This window comes from Acartia tonsa, chromosome 4, assembly GCF_053477335.1.
Source record: "Acartia tonsa isolate MP-2025a chromosome 4, ASM5347733v1, whole genome shotgun sequence".
NCBI lineage: Eukaryota > Metazoa > Arthropoda > Copepoda > Calanoida > Acartiidae > Acartia > Acartia tonsa.
This window is the reverse complement of record NC_137263.1, coordinates 4726590-4750582: the sequence shown is the minus strand read 5'-3', so window position 1 is coordinate 4750582 and position 23993 is coordinate 4726590. Positions and strand designations below refer to the sequence as shown.

General features: G+C 32.6%; 1 protein-coding gene across 9 annotated transcripts in view; it reads left to right on the top strand.

Annotated features, from left to right (window-relative positions):
- LOC145315749 (choline transporter-like protein 2) overlaps window positions 1-23993 on the top strand; it is a 91624-nt gene that overhangs the window by 19399 nt on the left and 48232 nt on the right. For 4 of the 9 annotated variants that reach the window (XM_080155790.1, XM_080155789.1, XM_080155788.1 and 1 more), the window contains exons 1-10: window positions 1612-1633; window positions 3713-3929; window positions 5181-5274; window positions 8707-8773; window positions 9234-9279; window positions 10288-10398; window positions 10824-10906; window positions 11573-11662; window positions 12377-12476; window positions 23873-23920. In XM_080155790.1, the coding sequence (XP_080011916.1) occupies window positions 1629-1633; window positions 3713-3929; window positions 5181-5274; window positions 8707-8773; window positions 9234-9279; window positions 10288-10398; window positions 10824-10906; window positions 11573-11662; window positions 12377-12476; window positions 23873-23920 (861 nt within the window). In that variant the 5' untranslated portion in view covers window positions 1612-1628. Of the gene's footprint in view, window positions 1-1611; window positions 1634-3712; window positions 3930-5180; window positions 5275-8706; window positions 8777-9233; window positions 9280-10287; window positions 10399-10823; window positions 10907-11572; window positions 11663-12376; window positions 12477-23872; window positions 23921-23993 lie in introns of those variants that run through there. The other 5 variants (XM_080155794.1, XM_080155795.1, XM_080155796.1 and 2 more) reach the window with 4 other exon arrangements.

Sequence of the window (23993 nt, the reverse complement as noted above, 5' to 3'; positions counted from 1 at the left end):
CCCTGTTTCACTTTAATTGGTATGTTTAATAGTTATTTATTGTATGGGATTATAGACAGCTTTTAGCAGATAGTAAAATAAAAATAAAAAGATTAAAACTAGTTTTGTAGGCCCCGAGGGGCCGATGGCCTGGGCTAACAAAACTGGTATTGAGTTTTCTAAGCCATCACAGCCTACAATGTCAGTCACTTATAATGCAGCATATTAAGATAAATTAATTATGAGGAAAAAAATCACGCAACCTTTCTTTTAAAAAAACACAATCTTAAAAGTTAAATAATGTAAAAAGTATAAGTTTAAATGAAAAAAAGTCTTTAGTAAGTGCTATTTAATTTTGATGTTAAAGATTTAGCAAAAGACGTTTTATTGCTATGTTGATCAGAAATATGTTAGAATTCGTTGTTAGGATTTTTCTTCTAACCTTGGAAAGGCAGTCCTAAATTTGAAAATTTTGATTTTTTTAAAGCTTATAGTATGTATATAAGTTGTTTGTATCTTTTAGTGAAAAAAAATTTTGAAAAACAGTTTTTGTTTGTTTTTTATTAAAGATTTTCATATTTTTTTCATTTTTTTTTCAGAACTTAAAATTGAAATAAAACAAAAAGACCCCGCTGAAATATTTTGGTTTTACCTGGAATCATCATGGTTTTATGTCTATTTTCACCATACATAGGTCCCAGGGCTCGGCACTTACTTTTGTCTTGATTCAATTCTAGCCCACAGTGTGGTAATTTAAATGCATAATATTGCGTCGCTCTTTCCCTCGTAAACTTTTAGGGCTGTCACGGATAGTTTTAATTTTAAAATATTTTAATTGAGTGAGGTGGGGCGACGACCATATTTGTAACCCCCCCACCCCCCTAAAGCACACAAAAATGGTGGTTTTAAAGTCAGTTTAATGTATTATGATATAGAAGCGTATTCTTTTCTTATAGCTGCAGATCTGATAGAAAATAGCCTTGGACAATGACATACTGCCTCTTGTAAAAAATTGCCTTACAACAAATTGGCTTAAGAAAAATAGCCTCAATTGTTAATAATGATCATGACCGCAGCGCTCGACCCCCTTGCCTGTTTTACTGCATTGCTCGGCCCTCTAGCCTACCTAGCCATTAAACCAAACCTAACCTAAAAATTGTAAAAAAAAATCATAAATTGTAATAAAAATCTCCCAACTACTTCTTGTAAAATCCACGAAATTATAATTCTAAACAATTAGTCATCTTCAAACCTATATACATGAGTGGGTTAGGTAAGGTTTTATTGCTAAAAAGCTCAATTTCACAAATCTCTAGTGAAAAGACTCTATAATATATGCGCCTGTCAAACCCTTTGGGTCACTATGATTCATATTATTGTGTATACAATATAAAAAATACTGATTAATTACTTATTAATTTTGCAGCAGTCTATAAGAAATAATTAGGCTATTTGCACTTGGCCCAACTCATCCACAAGTGTTCAAATAAGTTATTTTTTTCTACACAGTATTCTTTTATATCAATATTTATTATTAGTTGAATATTATTATTGTTATCAGAATAGTGTTATATTATGAAAATTATACGGGACAAACGTCCTAATTAATTAGGAACACAAAATGATAAATTACTATTATTAATAGAATTATGAAGTAAGAATTTTTTATATTTATCCAAATTTAGATATTGAAGTTCGATATTTCTTGCTCACTTAAATTGTCATTTCTATTTTTAATGATATAAAGTTACTTTAAAAAAATTGACAACTTTATATAATAGGATAAGTTTTTTAAGGATTTTTAAATGAAAGGACTGTACATTATATAAATTCTAAAGTAGATCCAAGATTTCTTTACAATACAAAGAAAAATATCTTCAATAACAAAACGTATTCCATTAATAAAAAGTACATATACCCTTTTTAAAGGTTGAAAGACTTTCTGCTTCATCTGAATTTTTTTTTCGTCGTCTTTTATTTGGAAATATTAAAAAATGCAGGGATCTAATGGGATAAGACAATGGCCAATGAATTGATGTACATACATTTCCAAAGATTATACCCCTTTTGTAAATTACAATTAGTGGTTAAAATGTTTGGTCACTCAACTAAAAAACCAAAATTCAATAAAAGTCCCCAAAGAAAGAAGAACTTTGGGGACTTATATAATAAACAGCCCAATGTCCTCTCCATCCCTGTAAGAAATCTGTCCAACTAAAACCTGAATTTGCAAAGAAAAAGGTTAGAAGATCTCATTTGATTCTAATCTAAAATTTTATATTCTTCCTCTCCTAATCTCATTCTTAATCAGAATCATATGTCAGGGAGGGAGGGGACATTGGGCTGTTTATTACACAGGTCCCAAAAGTTTTATGATAACGTTTTCTTATTCGTTGACTCGACAACTTTGGGGACTATATTAACTTGTAATTGGTTGGTTTATTGGTTGGTTGTTCAAACGTTTCAACCACTAATTGTAATATACAGAAGGGATAATTTTTTTATCATCATTGGGAATGCACATAATTTTATCGGCCATTGTCTTATCCCCTTAGATCCCTGATCATATGTATATTAAATTCTTCCAACATTTTCTTTTCTTTTTCTTATCATTAAAAGTTTTTGATTTTTCTTTTTCGATCAATTAAATTTCAATAACTTAAATATTTCACAAAATAATAAAAATAATTGTTTATTCTCTTTCTAAAATCAAAGCTTTTCTATTACTTGGGTATGTACATCTCAATGTCACTATTTAAGTGCTTATGAACAAGGATTACATTATCCATAAAAGTGAAGCTCCGAAACGGTAGGACAAACGAACACTAACAAAATTTTATGTAAATTTGTCGCTGAACGGTTGAATACAGGATACTGTTTAAAGCATATAATTACATTTGTTGTCCCAGGAATCAGTACTCCAAAAATCAGATGTAAAGGCTAATTATATTACATAAAAAATTTATGTCATCAAAGTTAAAAACAACATGATAGAGTTGCTTCGCTTTCTAAATCGTACCTAACTGTTATAGAAATAATTATACAAAGTTTGAAATCGATAGGACAATTATAAAATGTCTAAATTGACGAAAGGAACTAACCGTTACAGATATACCGACTGACCCTCATCAAAGAAAAACTTCGTCTTTAAAAATATAATTTTTAAAATATGGGGACATAAGAAATATATGAAACCCTCAAGTTTTTCGTTGCACTCATAATTACAATTAGTGCATGTTTGATTGTAGCAAAGCATTTGATATCATTAAATAAGGGGGGGGAGTATACACTTTTTGTATTATCCATTGGCCTTAGTTTAAGAACCCCCCGAATTTGACTGGTTCTAAAGAGTAAAACAATAGAGAGGGAAGGAGGTTTAATAATTGTATGTCCCCACCCCAAAGTTCCTCTGCCGTCTTTCAATTGGGTCTTTGAAAATCATCTTTACTTTAGATTTATTATATATTCAATCAGAGATCTAAAGGGATAAGACAATGGCCAATAAATTGATGTACATCCCCATTGATGATACACAAAATTACCCCATCTGAAATTAATGGTTGCAACGTTTGAACGTTAAACTTAATGAATCAACCAATCAAGATTTTCTAAAGTCCCCAAAGTTGTCAAACTACGAATATGAAAACGTTATTATAAAACTTTGGGGACTTGTAATGAACATTCCATTGTCCTCTCTCTCTCTCTGATATTCAATCCATGTTTTATTATTCAGGGTGAAGATGGGTAGGAAGCACAAGACCCATCCAGCTGATGCTGACCTCCAGCAACCTCCAGACAGGAGACACTTCCAGGATGGTGGCTACCACCAGGATTATTACCAGCAGCAGCCTGGATACCCGCCACATGAGCATCACCAAGGATATCATCACCAAGATCAACAGGAATATGATTATTCACAGGATTCAGATCCTCCTGATCCCAACAATCAGGTTCATATGGTGAAGCTTTTTACAGTGTGCTTATAAAAAAGGAGATTAATTTAAAACTTGGCCAAAAAAATCCCGTATTCATCCTATTATATAAAGTAGTAAGCGTTTTTGTCTGTCCCGAAGGATCTCGCTAACCGCTGAACCAATATTGTTCTCCTTTACAGTGAAGCTTCTTATAGGTCCTGGAAAGGTTTTAAACTATTTTTGGGGAGGTGTCTTCACCCCCCTTGGCCTCCCCCCCCCAAAAAAAAAAAATATTTTTTTTACTCTTTTGAGATTTAAAATGGGATGAGGTCGAATTTTCCTCTTCCTACCTTAAATGCCCCTAGAGGCTTCTAGGGGCGTAGCCGCTAGTATTAGCATAATGGAGTATTCTAATATTATATGACGTCATTCGGGATTCTCCAGCCAAAAAGTTTTTAATTTATCCCCATTTTTATAAAGGCACTATAAAGCACTCCTCAAATGGTAGAATAGATGGTTGGGGATAAGTTTGGTCGCCTAAGGATATTGTATATTGAAATTTAACCTTCATTCTAGAGTCAAAGAAAAAAATTTAACAGGGATAATTTTTTGTTTTTACCAACTAAATTGATCATATGGTGACCAAAATTATTCTGATCTATCTGTTCCATTATATAATACTTTCATTGTGATTTATAGTGAAAGATATAGGTGGAGTAGTATTTACCCTAATATTTTTAGTACTTTAAAAGGGCTTATTCCTTTATTTTACGTTATCTATGTATATATGTTAATAGTTTTTGCTTTTAATATTTTTCATAGCTTTTCTGAATATTGCCTTACGAAAATAGAAAGTATTACAAATCAAGGACATTGTTGTACAAACGTAGCGAACACTTTAAGACTAACAAGAACATGATTATGTTCATTATTTAAATTTTAACATTTCTCTAGTTAGGGGGGAAAAACACAAAAAAAAATTATACAGCTATCATTGAGAAATAGCACAAAAAGTAAAAATAAAACCCGCTAAAATGCAGTCAACCAGCCGTCTTTCTGCCGATGTTAAATCATTAAAGATTTTCGTAGTTGAAGGAATCGCGCTAAAAAATGATAAATCTTTGTATAATAGCCGCTAAGAAAATCTCATTATTGTTTAGTGACTGTTACGCACAAACTCTAGTTATAGAGCAGCTACGGTACTAAAAAGGATCAAGCTTAATACAATACAATAATGTAAATAAAGTATTTAAAAAAATTGAAATCCATGAATAAAAATAATTTTAGTATGTGTATGGTGAATACAATCCAGAGGCAGAATTTGGTGAATCCTATTGTTTCTCACAGTCTGGCCCTCTACAGAAGAAAAGATCATGCACAGGTAGGCAACAGGCATCTAAAGGGATAAGACAATGGCCGATAAATTGATGTACATCCCCAATGATGATACACGAAATTCCCCGTCTGTAGATTACTCTTAGTAGTTGAAACGTTTGGACACTCAGTTTAATGAACCAGACAATAAGAATTAAAGTCCACAAAGTTGTTAAACCAACAAATAAGAAAGCGTTTTTATAAAACTTTGGAAACTAGTGTAATAACAGCTCAATGTCCCCTCCATCCTTGGGTAGGCAAACATTAAAGCTTTAAGTCACTCAGAAAATATGGTGCTTTCACACAAAGTGCCATTTGGGCAGTGATACAGCCCTCCCCCCTATTTTTTAAATGAATTGGAAATAAGGAGAGTTTTTTTTCTAATTATACAGATGAGTAACAACTACTGAACAATATAATACAGAATTAATATCATCTTTTGGCTTCAAAACTTTGGGTACTTCTATCAGGGTTGTCATTATGGGCGGGCAGTTTTGGGCGGGCGCTTTTGGGCCGCCCAATATAAGGTCCTTTTGGGCAGTTTTGGGCACCCCCATTTTAGGGGGAGAGAAAAAGGGGAGGGGGTTAAAAGAGGGGGGACGGGCCTATTTTTTGGGTGATATCCTTATACTAAAGTAACAAGATGTGTGTCTGCTTGTTTGTGTGTTTGTACCGAAGGATCTTGCTAACCGCTGAACCGATCAGGTTCTCCTTAACAGGGTAGCTTCTCATAGCTATAATATAACTATTTTGGGGGAGGGTACCACCACCCTCCTAAGAGAAATCGCCCCTAGAAAAAAATTACACTCTCCCAAAAACTTTTTTTTAAATTTTTTAAACTAAAAATAAAAATGGGGGGAGGAAACCCCCTCCCCCCCCCAAAAAAAATATCCCCCCCCCCCAAAAAAAAAAAATCTTTTTTACTTTTTCTTTTCAAATCTAATATAATAATTGGATTATCAAATTTGACTCTCCCCTCCTCAAGTGCCCCTAGAGGCCTCTAGGGCCGTAGCCGTTAGTTAACTTAGTTAACTAGTTAAGCTTTTTTGTATCTAGAGAAGGATTTCGCTAACTGCTGAACCGATAAGGTTCTCCTTTCCAGTGGAGCTTTTATAGGTCCTGAGATGGTTTTAGGCTATTTTATTTCTAATAATAAGTCTAGGTATGGTTTTAGGCTATTTTATATCCTTTTTACGACATTTGTCCAAAAAGGGTGCCCAAAACCACTTTTGGGCGCCCAAAATCGCCCAGAACCCTTTTGGGCAATTAGGCCGCCCAATATCAAAAAAGTGCCCAATTCGACAACCCTGATTTCTATTAAAGCTTAATTGGTTGGTTTATGATAGAAGTGTTCAAACTTTTTAACCAATAATTTTAATGTACGAAAGTAGTAATTTTGTTTAAATCACTGGGATTGTACATCAATTTATCGTCCATTGTCCTATCCCTTAAAATCCTTGTTATTTACACATTTTATATTTAACCATAATGTTTTACTACAATCCCTTTTTATAAATAAAAAAAAAGAAATTGCAAAAACCAAGCAGGTATTTAATATTTATTTGGGGTAAAGATTTGTGGTTAAGCCACCCCTCATTAAAGATTCCTAATGGATGTATCACATGGAAATTATTTGTGTCAACATTTTCATTTGGGACCAAGACAGGCAAAATATTAGGGCATTCCTTTGAAAGCAGCAGTTAAACACCATTTACCCCCTTTTTTCTACTTTGGTTTTAAGTCAGTTAGGTTTAGTCAGGGATATATAGGGATAAGACAAAGACCGATAAATTAATGTACATTCCCAATAAAAAAATACCAAATTACCCCTTTTGAATACTCAACTTAATGAACCAACAAATCAAAATTCAATAAAAGACCCCTAGATAGTTCAGACAATGAATAAGAAAACGTTATGATAAGACTTTGGGGACTAGTGTAATAAACAGCCCAATGTCCTTAACTAAAAATGAAGGTGGAGAGTTGTTGTCCACGATTCGATTTAAGGGATTTTACCAAGAATATTGTGTTTGTGTGTCATTTTTTTGTGTAAAATTAGGTTGCAAAGTATGAAAGTTTGTGTGTGTGACGTGTCTGGGTGTATGAGTGTTTTTTTGTGTGTGTGTGTGTGTGTGTGTGCATGGTTTGTGTGGGGTTTGTTTGTGTGTGTGTGTGTGTTAGCTCCGGAAATTACATGATTTGATAAGAAAAGCATATTTGCAATATTTCAAAATCATATCAGAAAATTTGAATTTTGCTTAGAGTGGATTATTCCTTGCTATTTTGCTATAGGCCGCCCCATAAGTCTCAGCTTTTCATATTTTCATGTTTATTTATGGATTTTACACAAAATTGTGTCTTACCAAAAGATTTTCTTTTTTTCTTGAGAGAGAGAGATAGGAAGAAAATATGAAAAATATTGAATCGAGTTAAAGGTTTTTTCTACCCTTTTCATGAAATATTTGACAATCTTACTTAGCTGAATAATCATTTGTTGTCCTAAAATCAATATTCCAAATATCAGATAAATAGAATAATTATATCACATAATAAATCAACATGTTTTAATTGGACGAATGGACTTTATAGTAACACTCATAGATAGAGTTGGTACGCTTCCTTAATCGTACCTAACTGGTACAGGAATCATCATGCAAAGTAGAAAAACCGATAGATCAATTTTAACATGTCTAAATTAACGAAAACAGCTAAACGTTCCGAACGGACAGACCTTAATTTAAATTATAGAAAAGCTTCGCCTTTAAAATATATATTACTAGCAACTACGCCCCTAGAAGCCTCTAGGTGCAATTAGAGTTGGAGGGGAAAAGTCGACCCCCCCAAATTTCAATATGAGTTTCAAAAGAAAAAGTTTAAATTTTTTTAAAAACCTTCCCTGGACCTATAAGAAGCTTCACTGTAAAGGAAAACCATACCGGTCTAGCGGTTAGCGAGATCCTTCGCTACAGACAAAAAAAGGCTTACTACTTTATATAATAGGATATATATTAAGAACTTGGTTGTTTCTTAAGTAATTCAGCGGGTCGCCTACGTCGTTAATCAAAATCTTCTACCATCAATTTTCTTATTTTAGTTTTGTGTTGAAACCAAAATGCGGACGCTTTTCCGATTCACATTTGTCATTGACTATGAGAAGCATGAATTTATGAATAAATTTTGAATTGATGATTTATTAAGATATTAGAGTAATACAATAGAGGGGGAAGGGATTAAATAACTGTATGTCCCTACCCCGAAGACTGTGTGGCGACTTTTAATTGGGTCTTTGAAAATCAACCAATAGCGTCGGGAATTTTAACACGGCCATGTCACTTCAAAAGAGCAGAAATCAATTTGCTAGCAGACGAAAAAGGTCTCAAACAGAGGGATCCAGGTAGTTGTCTAGTTATACATCTATACTTATACATTTATTATTCAGATATTTTGTGTATATTTCTGTTGCTTGGATTTGTTGGAGCCTGGATATTTGTGGCCTACCTGGGATATAGGAAAATCAATTTTCACGATAAATATTGTTTTGTGCGAAGATACTGTTTGAGAAATCAATTTATTTTCATATTAAATTCCAAATGTATATTTATCAATTACCCATCTATGATACATAGTATGCCTGAATGGTTATAAAATATACGTGGATTTTATGACATGGGAAAAACTGTCGTAAATTTAGTAAATCTACTAACATGTAAATCATTTATTGGTCAGTTCGTTCATCTAGTAGGAGGGGAGGGGATTGAGTAAAGTGGGTGTATGCTAGGCTGCTAGCTTCACTTTATTAGAGAACATGAAAATCTAGTGTAATATCCAAATAATAATAAATCCATTTATGTTTTAATTACACCTTTTCAATTAGATCTTTTATTTTAGTCTTATATGCAGTTCCTATACTAAACATTGTAACCAACACTTATTTATTTAAACCTGTATAAAATATGATTTGTTTTACAGTGAGGGAAATATTATGAGAGTAATTTATCCAACAGACACTCAGGTTAATATAGGGCTCTGCAGCCGCGCGTCAGCCTCGTGTAAGCCTTAGTGAAATTGTCATATTTCAACTTAAAAATTCCACTGAATGTCTAAACCTGTTCCTAAACAGACAATCAGTTCTTTTCGGAATTTACTAATTTGCACGCAAGCAGTTTTAAATTTTAGGCTTATACGCGGCTGCCGAGCTTTGGTTACAACAATTTAAATAATTTCATTGAAATCTCCTTTCTTAGTAAAACAATTTTATTTTAATGTATGCCTGTCAAGTTTTACATATACAGTATGTTTTTTTTTATGAAAGCAATTTTACCCCACTAATAGTTATCAGAGTTTAATGTTCAATGGCTTATTTTCTTCGTTTTTAAGACAATTAATAGAACCACAAAAAATATTTCAGTTTTTATTTGAGGTAAAATCTAAAAATGGTTTTAGTGGATTTTTCTTTTGCTCAAATCTTCTACCCTTTGAAGAATTACAGTAAAACGCTTCAAGATATGGAGATGAAAAATTTATACAGATACTATTGGGGACATGTAATAGTACATTCTAAGGTTGTAAGGCATTATCTCAACCAGGGAGTGAGAAGTGGTCCCCCGAAAACGAGAACCAAAAAAATTTAAAATTTAGTTCTCAATACATTTTTTGTCACTATACTGCCCATAGAATCTGTTCTAGACGTCCAAAACCACTTCCAAAGGTATTTTTGTTGTTGGGGAACTATGCTGGTTCATGTCAGAACAAAACGGGGGGGGGGGGGGTTAAAATTTTTACCAAAAATCTCAAAACTGGATTTTCAGTAGTCAACATTGGTGGGCCAGTACTCCCTCCCTGGTTGATATACCTCGAAAATGGCCATTTTTGCAAATAATACGTTATTTACATTCTGGTAAATAACCTTAAAATTATTTTTGAACTCTACTTAAAACCTAATAAATTTTCTTCTTAAACTTTATATTTGTTACCTAAAATAACACCTTTTGACATTTTTCAACCTTACTTTAATAATTAGGGACATGTATGTGGTCATGGTAAGATGGAGAAGCGGCCCTACCTTCTCCTCTTTGATATAACCCAATGCCTGAACCCTGCGGCACTCATATCGGGCTGTCCTACGCCTCATGTAAGTATACCTTTAATATAATCGTGTAAATCTCTTTTTTGTTTATTATAGAATTTTAATTTTACGTAATTACATATTTTGTACGTTCACTCAATGGACATACTATTACTTGGATCTTACACCAGATTTTTGTGTTTTGTAATAAAGTGAAACTTGCAGCGGGCTAAAATAACACCTTTACAACATTACACCTTCCCCTCTCCTCACTTCGACCAATAAACGAGTTCCATATTTGCAAGCCAAATGACGACAATCTTTTCCCTGGCATAATATCCATGTATATTTTACATCCATTGACCGCTCCGAAATTTTTGAATCTCGTAGCTAACCTTTAGCTTGATTTGTAACTTAAATATGACATTAATTAAGACTTACCTAGATAGTATTAGTGATAAATGATAAAACATGTATTTTTAAATTTTAAGGTTTGTGTGTCCCACTGTCCTAATGAAACTTTCTTTCCATGGGGTAGTGCGCAATCAGGAAATGAAAGGGAAATAAAGGACAGGTAAGATTTTTTATTCCTTTTTAAAAAAGAAAAAGCGGCTACGCCCCCTAGAAGCCTCTAGGGGCACTTAAGTTAGGTGAAGGTAAAGTCGACCCCCACCCCCTTTTCAATTTGAGTTTTAGAAAGAAAATATAAATGGGGGGGGGGGAGGAGGTTTCTTGGAGGGTCAAGATACCTACCCTCATACAATAATATTTTGGAGCAGATAAAAAAAGTCGTTTTTACTACGATGTGTTGCCCCCCAAACTCTTGAAAAAATCAGCTGAAACTTATCAGCAAGGTGAAGGCAGGAGATGAAATCATCATAGATTTGGGAACCATCTAACGCCAGAAAATTAAGCAAGCACCTGAACCACTCACCCACAGAATTCCGTTAGGGGATATTCTTCAAACTAACCTGCTTAACCTATAATGCGATAATGGATGTTATTTGGATCTTACACATGATTTTCATGTTCTATAATAAAGTGAACTCTGTAGCGGGCTAAAATAACGATCTATCCCATCCCACCTTTACCCCATCTTTCCTCCTACTGGAGAAACGGCCCGACTAATAAATGCGGGGGGAAATTGCAACCAAAATTGACAAAAAAAATTCTCCTGTTATATCATCCACATAAATTCTACTTCCATTAATACGATATTAACAAACATTTATACTTTTAGAATGGCTCCTTACTGTAACATTGGTGATAGAAGTGAATTGGAGGGCAGGAATGTGAAACAGCTCATTGATGAGAAAATTTGTCCTTCATGGTAATATTTTAAAAACAAGGATAACAACATCAATATAAGCGAAGCTCGACAAATCAGAGGGTCAAACCTTTAATACACTTTAGATTTTAAAGTACAAAATATAAATTTGAAATTCCAACAAAATTTGATGCAAGTAGCTTAAAACACAGGCTATATAACGCAGTTTTCCGCGGATAGTTGAAGTGAAAGAATATAAAATTAATTCCAGTTTTAAAAGCCCAGTCCAGCAAAACTTGCATTAATGTCATGATTTTTATTTCATTAGGTATTGGTAGAAAATTGCATATGATACAATACAATACATGATTTTCCAGTATGGCCTACAACCGATTCTAATCCAGCGGATATTAATCGGATTCGAAGCCATACTGGAAACATTCTTCTCAATAATATTTATTTATTTTATACTAGTCCTCAAAGTTGTTGAGGCAACGAATGAGTAAACTTAATTATAAAACATTGGGGACTAGTGTAATAAACAGGCCATTGTCCCCTCCCTCCCTCAAATAACTAATTTATGATAAGCTTTCCTTATTCGTTGGCTTAACAACTTTATTGACTTTAGTGAAGTTTGATTGATGGTTCATTAAGATGCGTGGTTAAAAGTCTCAACCACTTATTTCAATTTACAGAAGGGATCATTTAGAATGTACATACATCTATCGGCCATTGTCTTATCCTTTTAGATCCCTGATTTTTGTTGTTGTTGTTTAGGTATATAGAGAGCTCGAGCTTATTTGGTCGTTGTTTCCCCATGTCACACAATACCACCGGACTTGATGGAAAACAGGAGGGGACACAGGTGGGGGATGAGGTAAGGTTTCATTTATTAAATAGTATTTCCAGTATGGCTTAGAAACCGATTAATATCTTCTGGATTAGAATCACTTCTCAGCCATACTGAAAAATCATGAAAGCATCGTATAACAGACAATATTCCACGAATTTTAAAATAAATCATAAGATTGATACCAGCATTGTTAGCCTGGGCTATCGGTCACTCGTGGCTAACAAAACTGGTTTCAATCTTATATTTTTTTATTTTAATATCTGCGGAAAGCTGTCTATAACGCGATAAATAACTATTCTTCATATAAATATTAGTCCTACAAAATGTTTAGTCTTGTTAATTAAATGTTAAAATAAAATGCACTGGTGAATGTGATGGTATATGATTAATAGCATGTAATTTGTCACAAAAAATAAAGCACATGTTTTGTCAAGGTCTTCCATTTCTTAAAATCTAAATCAATCTGATTAGGTAGGTACCTATTTATATTTTGTGTAGGTTTGACATCAACAAAACTATTGATATTGATAAAAATGTTTTTAATACTTATTTTTATTGATTATATCAATTATTATCCAAGTGCCTAAATTTATCAATATTAAATTACAATCAGAGTTCTTATATAAGGGTCAAGGACGTCCAAGCTTTTTTTTTATTTTCGGGAGATTTTTTTTTTTGGGGGGGGAATTACCCCTTAAACCCCTCCCTCCCCCTTGTACATCTTTGAGAGTTGGTCATAAAAATATCTAAGGTGGGTTGTAAGTAACATATTCTCATTTTTATCCTTACAGATTATATTATGAATATTAGAAATAAAATTAACTGCAGAATACATGTCTCTGTTTTTGTTGTGTTAATTGAATGAAAAGCCTTGCACCTCTGAAGTGGAGGGAGGGGAGAAGGCGTGGTTGAAAAAACTGGGAAAGTGGCCGAGAGGCAGGGATCTTAAGAAATAATACAATGGATGATAAATTGAAGTACACTCCCAATGATATTACACAAAATTACCCCTTCTGTAGATGACAATTAGTGGTTGAAACATTTGGACATTTAACTTATAAACTAACTAACAAAATTCGATAGAAGTTTCCAAAGTTGTTAAGCCAACATATAAGAAAATGTTATTATAAAACTTTGGGGACAAGTTTATTAAACAGCCCAATGTCCACTTCCTCCCTGCCGAGTGGAGTGTTTTGGAAAAATCCATTAATGTCATGTTCAGACTTTTCAGATGAGATTGCAGGTTTATCCATTTTGGTTTGAAGGGCTCTACACTATGTCTGACCAGGACACATTTCATAATATATTATAATATACAATCACTATGGCTTACCATAAGTTTTATTTGGACAAAATTTAATATTGGGTTTTTCAAATCAAGTTTGCTGTAAGTAAATCACTATTAACAATTGTCTTTTTTGTCATGCTATTAAAAATTTAGGGATGGCAATCCGTCAAATTTTTGGACCGGATTCGGATTCTTTCAAGAATCCGTCCAAAAAATGGCGGATTCCGGATTCGGATTTCAGATTCTGGCAATATTTTAAAATGCTTTTATTAAAAATTTAAAAGTTCAAGTGCTACATATGTCCTATAAAAATTAATGTTCTTGGTGTACTCTATAATTCACTTCCGAGAATCGAACCAGATTTTAAAAGATATTATATATTATGATGATAATCTTTGCCTTCAAAAAGGGGGAGTTGAAAGAAAAAACTGAAGACGCTAATTTTAGCCTACCAATTAAGAATCCGAATTCGCTATTAAAAACGGATTCCGGATTCAGATTCCAAAATTGGGCAGATTCCGGATTCGGATTGCCAACGCTAATTAAAATGCTTTTCGGGGGCCCTTTAAGTTGCAAAAAAGTTTTAAAGGCATTAGTCAATACCTAGCAATAATAATTTATTTAAACTTTTGGATCATGGAAAGAAAACAAAGTCATTCCTTAATTAGGACAGAAGTCACCTTCCTAGGAAGGACATAAGTAGCTTCCCTTATGTGAGAATTTGTTAGATGAAGGGCATAACTTGTCTCCCTTAACAAAGATTTTGCAAGATGAAGGACATAAGTAGCCTCCCTTCACCACACAAAACCTAGCTTTTTGGTCCTTCACATAGCAAAATCTTGCATAAAATAGTTTATCTGTCCTTCACATAGCAAATTCTTGCAAAACATAGCATTTATGTCCTTTACATAGCAAATTCTTGCAAAACATAGCATTTATGTCCTTCACATAGCAAATTCTTGCAAAAACTAGCAAATTCTTGCAAAACATAGCATTTATGTCCTTCACATAGCAAATTCTTGCAAAACATAGCAAATTCTTGCAAAACATAGCAAATTCTTGCAAAACATAGCAAATTCTTGCAAAACATAGCAAATTCTTGCAAAACATAGCAAATTCTTGCAAAACATAGCAAATTCTTGCAAAACATAGCAAATTCTTGCAAAACATAGCATTTATGTCCTTCACATAGCAAATTCTTGCAAAACATAGCAAATTCTTGCAAAACATAGCATTTATGTCCTTCACATAGCAAATTCTTGCAAAACATAGCATTTCTGTCCTTCACATAGCTAATTCTTGCAAAACATAGCAAATTCTTGGAAAACTTAGCATTTCTGTCCTTAACATAGCATTTTGGTCCTTCACATAGCAAAATCTCACAAAACATAGGTTTTTCTGACCTTTTTCTACCAGGAGATCAGAACTAAATCAGAACACACATAACAAGAGTTTTTACATAATACATTAAGATTATCAATTATGCATTCAACTCTGCATAAATTATGATAATTCATTATTATTACCCCTCCCCCCCCCCCTATTTAAAATTTACCCTTGCATAAATTATGATAATTTATGCTGAGTTAAATGTACTGTTTGAAGGAGGTTGAGGATCATTTTATGCAGTCTAAATTCCCAAGAATGCAATGCCACTTTTCCTACATGGCACAACCTCCCATGTCATATGATGGACACTACCCCGTCCCGGATTTGAAAAATTTTGTTAAAATGTTTGCCCCCAGCCAAATTATGGTTGATTTATGCATAAAAATGACCCATGCAAAATATTTTTTCTGTAATGCAAAAATTGCGATGGTACAAGCACTGCAAAGTTTTTAAAATCTGCAAAAAACCCTGTTTTTATGGCTTTTTTGGGGCTTTTGTACCATCCCAATTTTAAAGATTTTTACAAAATTTCAATTCAAGTGTGTTGATATATACCTGAAATTTACCAAAAAAAATGGGGGCAGTCTCAATTATAACATATAAAGGTGTAGCAAGTAATCTTCCAAATACAAAATTGTCAAATTGCATACATATATAATAGGATTGGGCCGGATGGTTTTTTGGACGGATACTAGATATCTGGCTGATTTATAATGCCAAATATCCGGCAAATAAATGTTATTTGGCCTGATATCCAGTTATTCGACCGGATATCCGGTTATTTGGCCGGATATCCGGTTATTCGGACAGCTATCCGGTTATTCGGCTGATGTTCTGTTATTCGGCCAGATATCCGGTAATTTGCCATATAACGATTATCTTTCATTATAAATCAATCGGATATCTGGTATCCAGCCAAAAAAGTATCGGCCCAACCCTATTATATATGTATGCAATTGTTTCTTCTTTACAGTAAAGTTTCTGATAGATCCAGGGAATGTTTCAGTTATTACCACTTAAATAAAATTAGAGGATCGACCCTTCTCTCAGGTGCCCAAGAGTCCTTTAGGAGCGTTACCGCTAGAAAGTACTATGGAGAAGCTCTTCTTGTCAAAATTAGATAATTTTTAACATTATCTTTTTATGTGTCATTATTCATTGTTTATCTCTGTTAATTTTGTATTGACTTAATGGAAAAAGATTTCTTAGCTTATAAAAGATGTTCGGTGCTTTCCCTCAAAGTGTCTTTTAATCACTGACAACCCCTCCCTCTTTATATTACGTTGCAAGGGTCCCTGGTACCCAATATAAACTATCTTAACCTGACCTTATATAATTAAGAAACAAACTTTTTTTAAGGTCGGGAGATGGGGCTAAAGCTAAAAAGCAGAAGTACCAATTGCAGAGTTGTTACACTTTCTAAACCCTTATTGTTACAGGAATCATCAACCAAAGTTTTCAATCAAAAAATTTCAACTTGCTTAGATTAAATAAAAGAGCTAACCTTTAAGGAGTTCGTTCAGACTCATATTATAGAAAAGATTTGCATTTAATAAGTATCAGAAATAGATTGGACAAAATAGGCCGTTTAATACACTAGTCCCAAAAGTTTGAAAATAATTCTTATTCGTTGACTTAATAACTTTGGGGACTTTCAATAAATTTTGATGGATTGGTTTATTAATTTGAGTGTTCAATCGTTTCTACCACTAATTTTAATCTACAGAAGGGTTAATTTTGTGTATTATTAATGGGGATGTTATTCATTCATTAGCCATAGTCTTATCCCTTAGATCCTTCAGTAACATGTTATTTCTTGTTATGTAATAAAAATGAAAGTGTTATTATTAGACTTTGGGTACAGGGATCTATAGGGATAAGACAATGGCTGATAAATTTATTTGTATATCCCATGATGATACACAAACTGACCCTTTTTTGTTGATTACATAGTGGTTGAAACGTTTGATCACTAAACCTAATGAACCAACCAATTAAAATTCAATAAAAGTCTCCAAAGTTGTTGAGCCAAGAAATAAAAAAATGTTATTATAAACCTTCCGGGACTAGTGTATTAAACAGCCCAATGTCACCTCCCTCCCTAGTTATTATTAGACTTGTGATACACTCTTGTATAGTTCATGGAGGGAGGGGACATTGAGCTGTTTATTAAATTAGTCCCCAATGTGTTATAACGGTGTTTTCTTACATTTGGGTTAAAACATTGGGGAAATTCAGTAAATTCTATTTGGTGGATTTATTAAGTTGAGTGTTTAAAAGTTTCAACTTCTAGTCTTAATCTACAGAAGGGATAATTTTTTGTATCATTATTGGGGATGTACATCAATTTATTAGACATTGTCTTATCCCTTTAGATTCTTGAATAACATGTTATTTCTTGTTATGTAATAAAAATAAAATTGTTTCAGTTATTATTAGACTTTGGGTACAGGGATCTAGATAGAGAAGACAATGGCTGATAAATGGTTATGTATTCCCCATGATTATACACAAACTTACCCTTTCTGTTGATTACAATAGGTGGTTGGAACGTCTTATTAAACCAATTAAAATTTCAAACAATGTAAAAAGTTGTTGACCAAACAAATGAAAAAGTTTTTGGGGACTAGTGTAATTAACAGCCCATTGTGCTCTGCCTCCCTAGTTATTATTAGACTTTTGGTAAACTCTGGTATAATTCAGAGAGGGAGGGGAAATTGGACTGTTTATTTCACTTGTCCCCAAAGTTTTATTATTGTTTTTCTAATTCATTAGGTTAACAACTTTTGAGAATTTTATTGCATTTTGATTGGTTGGTTTATTAAGTTATCCGGATGATTTAAAATGCAACATATTTGGTATCCGGCAAATTACCGGATATCCGGTCGAATAACCAGATATCCGGCCAAATTACCAGATATTTGCTAGATATCTGTCCAGATTTCGAATATCCGGCATTATAAATCAGCCAGATATCCAATATCCGTCGAAAAAAGTATCTGGCCAAACCCTATTATATATGTATGCAATTTGACAATTTTGTATTTGGAAGATTACTTGCTACACCTTCATATGTTATAATTGAGACTGCCCCCATTTTTTTTGGTAAATTTCAGGTATATATCAACACACTTGAATTGAAATTTTGTAAAAATCTTTAAAATTGGGATGGTACAAAAGCCCCAAAAAAGCCATAAAAACAGGGTTTTTTGCAGATTTTAAAAACTTTGCAGTGCTTGTACCGTCGCAATTTTTGCATTACAGAAAAAATATTTTGCATGGGTCATTTTTATGCATAAATCAACCATATTTTGGCTGGAGGCAAAAATTTTAACCAAATTTTTCAAATCCGGGACGGGGTAATGGACACAAAAGAGGCCAGCTATGACGCCTTTTAGGAAAAGTGGCATAGCATAGTGGAATTTAGGCTGCATAAAATGCTCCTCAACCTCCTTCCCAAGTCATATGATGGACTGAAAAGGGGCCAATTGAATAATTGTTAATCTGAATGTACTATGTAAACACTCTTGTTATGTGTGTTCTGATTAAGTTCTCATATCCTGTTAGATAGAAGTTCAAACAGTACATTTAACTCAGCATAAATTATCATAATTTATGCAGGGGTAAATTTTAAATAGGGGGGGGGGGGGGAGGGGTAATAATAATGAATTATCATAATTTATGCAGAGTTAAATGCATAATTGATAATCTTAATGTTTTATGTAAAAACTCTTGTTATGTGTGTTCTGATTTAGTTCTGATCTCCTGGTAGAAAAAGGTCAGAAAAACCTATGTTTTGTGAGATTTTGCTATGTGAAGGACCAAAATGCTATGTTAAGGACAGAAATGCTAAGTTTTCCAAGAATTTGCTATGTTTTGCAAGAATTTGCTATGTGAAGGACAGAAATGCTATGTTTTGCAAGAATTTGCTATGTTTTGCAAGAATTTGCTATGTTTTGCAAGAATTTGCTATGTGAAGGACATAAATGCTATGTTTTGCAAGAATTTGCTATGTTTTGCAAGAATTTGCTATGTTTTGCAAGAATTTGCTATGTTTTGCAAGAATTTGCTATGTGAAGGACATAAATGCTATGTTTTGCAAGAATTTGCTATGTTTTGCAAGAATTTGCTATGTTTTGCAAGAATTTGCTATGTTTTGCAAGAATTTGCTATGTTTTGCAAGAATTTGCTATGTTTTGCAAGAATTTGCTATGTGAAGGACATAAATGCTATGTTTTGCAAGAATTTGCTATGTTTTGCAAGAATTTGCTATGTGAAGGACATAAATGCTATGTTTTGCAAGAATTTGCTATGTTTTGCAAGAATTTGCTATGTTTTGCAAGAATTTGCTATGTTTTGCAAGAATTTGCTATGTTTTGCAAGAATTTGCTATGTTTTGCAAGAATTTGCTATGTGAAGGACATAAATGCTATGTTTTGCAAGAATTTGCTATGTTTTGCAAGAATTTGCTATGTGAATGACAGAAATGCTATGTTTTGTGAGGTTTTGCTATGTGAAGGACAGAAAAGCTAAGTTTTGCAACTTGAAGGACATAAGCAGCCTTCCTAATGTAAGAATTTGTCAGACAAAGGACATAAGTCACCTCCCTTAAGTTAGATTTTGTTAGATGAAGGACATAAGTAGCCTTCCTTAGACCAATTTCCAGTGACTTCTGTCCTAATTAGGAATGACTTTGTTTTCTTTCCATGATCCAAACTTTTAAAATTAATATAAAAAAGCAACCTCAATTCAAAAAAGGAGATGAAAAAGCACATTTCATTAGTTTACAACTCTTTGTTATGACACACTAATATTTTATGTCTGGCCAAAAATTATGTTTATGGTTAGACAATCCTGATTCTATAGATTAATCTTTTTTCAACAAATAGAAGATTATTCAATAGGAAGAAAACTGTTTAAGAATTTAGGTTTTTGTCCAGTTAAAAAGACTATATCATTTTACCTCCTATTTCTATTAAATTTAGAATGAAATAAAATAATTTCTGAATAGACAATATGCATTAAAAGATTATTAAAAGAACGAATGTTTTATGTTTAACAATTTAGAAGTTGAATTGAATTATTAAAAACAATTTAGCCTTGCGATATTTGATTTTCAAATAATAATTACGTATCATCTTCCTAATGGCATTAAAAAGGTTTTCAAATAAACTTTTCACAAAAGATTTTTTTACAACTTAAAGATGACTCTAACATATTTGTATGGAAGAAAATATGTGTATTTTATGTACATGTAATCAGGGAGGGAGGGAATATTGGGCTGTTTAATACACTAGTCCCCAATGTATTGTTATAACGTTTTCGGGAATAGTCCCTTTCGTAACATCGCCCCATAGGGATGATTCGTCGTATTTTTAAAATGGCTTTTTATAGGTTATTTTAGGTTAGGTTATATTGGGTAAGGTGATTGCCCCACAGGGTTAGGTAATTGGCCCCGCAGGGTAAGAGCCCTCCGCAGGGGCTAGAAATAGGAAAAAAGCTACTGTGAAAAATACGAAGAATCGCCCCAAAAGGTGCGATGTTACGAAAAGGACTAAACCCACGTTTTCTTATTCGTTGGCTCAACAACTTTGGGGACTTACATTGAATTTTATTGGATTGTTTAATTAGTTTAGTGTCCAAACTTTTCAACCACTAATTGTAATCTACAGAAGGTGTAATTTTGTGTATCATCATTGAGGATGTATATCAATTTATCGGCCATTGTCTTATCCCTTTATATCCCTGACATATAATACTCAAGTTATTGGTAAAAGTGCATTTAATGTCCTTCAAAGATAGAAATCGCTCAAAACTTGGAGAAAAATTTATGTACCTTTTAGTTTTGACATTTGAAATGTTTGAACTTATCTGTAAGTGCATTTTTATGATTTAATGGTTGATATCGCAGTTCCTTTTTTACTAGAAACTAGCTGCTTCGCCCCAAGCCTGAATGGGACACAGAGAAAGAGCATGAATAAAATAGCTACAACTATCCTATAAAACGTTCACGAAAAGTATCAACCGATCAGGCCAATAATTTACAAGATCTTAAGCCGCATGCAAAAGGAAACCTTACTACTCTATGATATAGGATGGCGGAAATTTTTCAAATTAAGTTTTTCAGGGATAAGGGATGGGAAACCTGACCGAAAATTAGGTCTCAGCCTCCTTTTAAAAGTGATGGGGCAACTTTTCTTTTTTGCCTATAAAATCAACTCATTTCCCCCAGTTCCTCATTAGCTGTAGGCCAATATCCAATAGCCTGAAACTTGCTTTTAGCTTTAACCAATTAATTAATAACAAACGCGTCCCCCAGTTCATTATTGGCTAAATTAATTCAACCAAACATAAATTTCTGCTATTAGAAAGACAACAATGGAAACTTTCTGCTATTAGAATGACAACAATATATATGACGTTCAATCACATCAACTTATTATTAAATTTACACATTAATAAATGTCCATATAGCAAAACATAAATTGAGAGATCGTTTTTTGAAGACTGAGTAGGATTCAACATTTTATACTTTAGAACAATGTGAAAAACTCATGTCTTTAGACAATTTAAAAGTTACATTTCATGTGGAATTGATAACCCATCTAAATGATCACAAATACAAAACTAGTTCAATATGTAAATAAAAGTGTACTGCGTTTTGTTAAAAAAAAAATTTCATTAATTTTGGTAAAAATTATTGCACACTTAATTGAACTTTTCTGTTAATATTTAACGTAAAATAAATTTTTTTAAAAATTCTTAATTTATATGTTGGCTATGGAACAATTAGTTGATAGAATGTTACCCATGTACTTATTCAATTCTACTTAATTTATTTATTAAAGCTGGGGAGCTATAGCGGTGTTTATTTCTATATACAAATTTTGGGGTGAAGTAGATCCCCCCTTAAAATGTTTGAAAATAAATCAGATTTAACCATCTCAAAAAAAACTTTTTTAAATGGGGGGGGGGGGGGGGGTTGGCGAAGTAATAACGGGATTCTACTTAAAGCCACTAACATATTGGTTCTTTGAAAAGTTTTTATTATATTTTATGATAGGTGAAATCAACTACCTGAATTCTATTCTATACTTGTTTTCTTTGCATTCATATAATAGCTATTTCATCATTGTTCATAGTTTTCAAATCTAACTACTGCGTCATCCCGAAACTAGTTTTTTAGGCCTAGTTGGAAAATAGGCCTGGAATAATATTTTCTTACGTTTCCCATCCCTTATCCCTGAGTTTTTTCTATTCCAGGGAGGGAGGGCACATTGGACTGTTTATTACACTAGTCCTCAAAGTTTTATATTCACGTTTTCTTATTCGTTTGCATAACAACTTTTAAGAAGGACTTTTAGTAAATTTGGTTGGTTCATTAAGTTTTTACCAACCCTGATTTTGATTGGTTAGTTCATTAAGTTTAGTGTCCAAACATTTCAACCACTAATTGTAATCTACAGAAGGGGTAATTTATCTATCATCGTTGGGGATGTACATCATTATATTGACTGTTGTCTTATCCCTTAAGATTCCTGGGACAATCCAAAGAATTGTTAACCCTAAGTACACACACACTTAGATACTTATTCAACAATCAGACCAAATGAACTAATCACTTAAGAGTAATAAATTAAGAGTAATAAAAAGAAAATGCTAAAACTGAATGTTTTAAAATGAGCTTTGTTACCAACTATAAAGATTTGACAAAAAGGGCTTTAATTTTTTTTAGCACAGAAATCTTTAGTGCTTATTATGTCAATGTTCTTATAGTTTTATAGAATTTTTCATTTCTTTCATTGGCTTCGTCTTCTTTCTGTATTTGTCAATTAAAATGAATATAATATTTATGTGTTTATATTTTCGTTCATATTTTCAGTTTTGTTGTCTTTAGAATAGAAAGTCAAACCAAGAGTTTCGTTGGCTTAAAAACTTCGGGTACTTACAAATCCAAACTTTTTATCAAATAATGACATGATTTAAGAAGAGAGGGGTAGTTTTCTGGTAAAATCCGTAAAGGTTATGTGTTATAATTAAAAAACAGTAGCAGAACGATAAAAAAAATTTGTTAACTTAAAAAAAAAAATTTGTCTATAGTTCTTTTCAATTAGAAATACACATATTTAGTGAATATTATCGTTCTACTACTATTTTTAAGCCTTAAAACAAACACCTTTACGGATTCTACCAGAAACCTACCCCTTTGTCATATATTAAACATAAACTTATTTACCTAATTATTTTAAAGAAGTTGTATTAACTTTTTTGCTTTTTATTTAAGATAGCTAGCCGGTTCTTTTAGTAAGTAGTAAATGTAAAAAGTTAAAAAAATAAATTTTTTCAATAATTACTCAACAGAATTTTAAAAGCAAGGTGTCAAATTAAAGATCTTACTATTTTTGTTAATAATGGCAATTTTCTTCATTTATTTTGTTGCGTTTTAGTACCCTAAAACCGACTTAATTATTTTTAAAAAAAACTTAAATTACTTCAAAAATAAGAGGTCTATAAAAAAAAACGATTGCATATCTGAATTCTATGAAAAATTTTACATCTACTACTTACTAAAAGAACCGGCTAGCTATCTTAAATAAAAAGCAAAAAAGTTAATACACCTTCTTTGAAATTTTAGCGACTACTTTAAGCCTAACTATTTGAATACCTCCTCTATACTAAAGACAACTTTATTGAAACTATGCACCTTATTATAACTAATATGCTTTGATTTGATACGCTTTAGGTTTTAATCCGAGCCTCAGATAATCCCAGCAAGCAGAATATCAATATGGTAAGTTAATATAAACTAGGTAAGTAAGGTGATATCAATACTTTATTTACTTTACAATTTTACATAAATATAC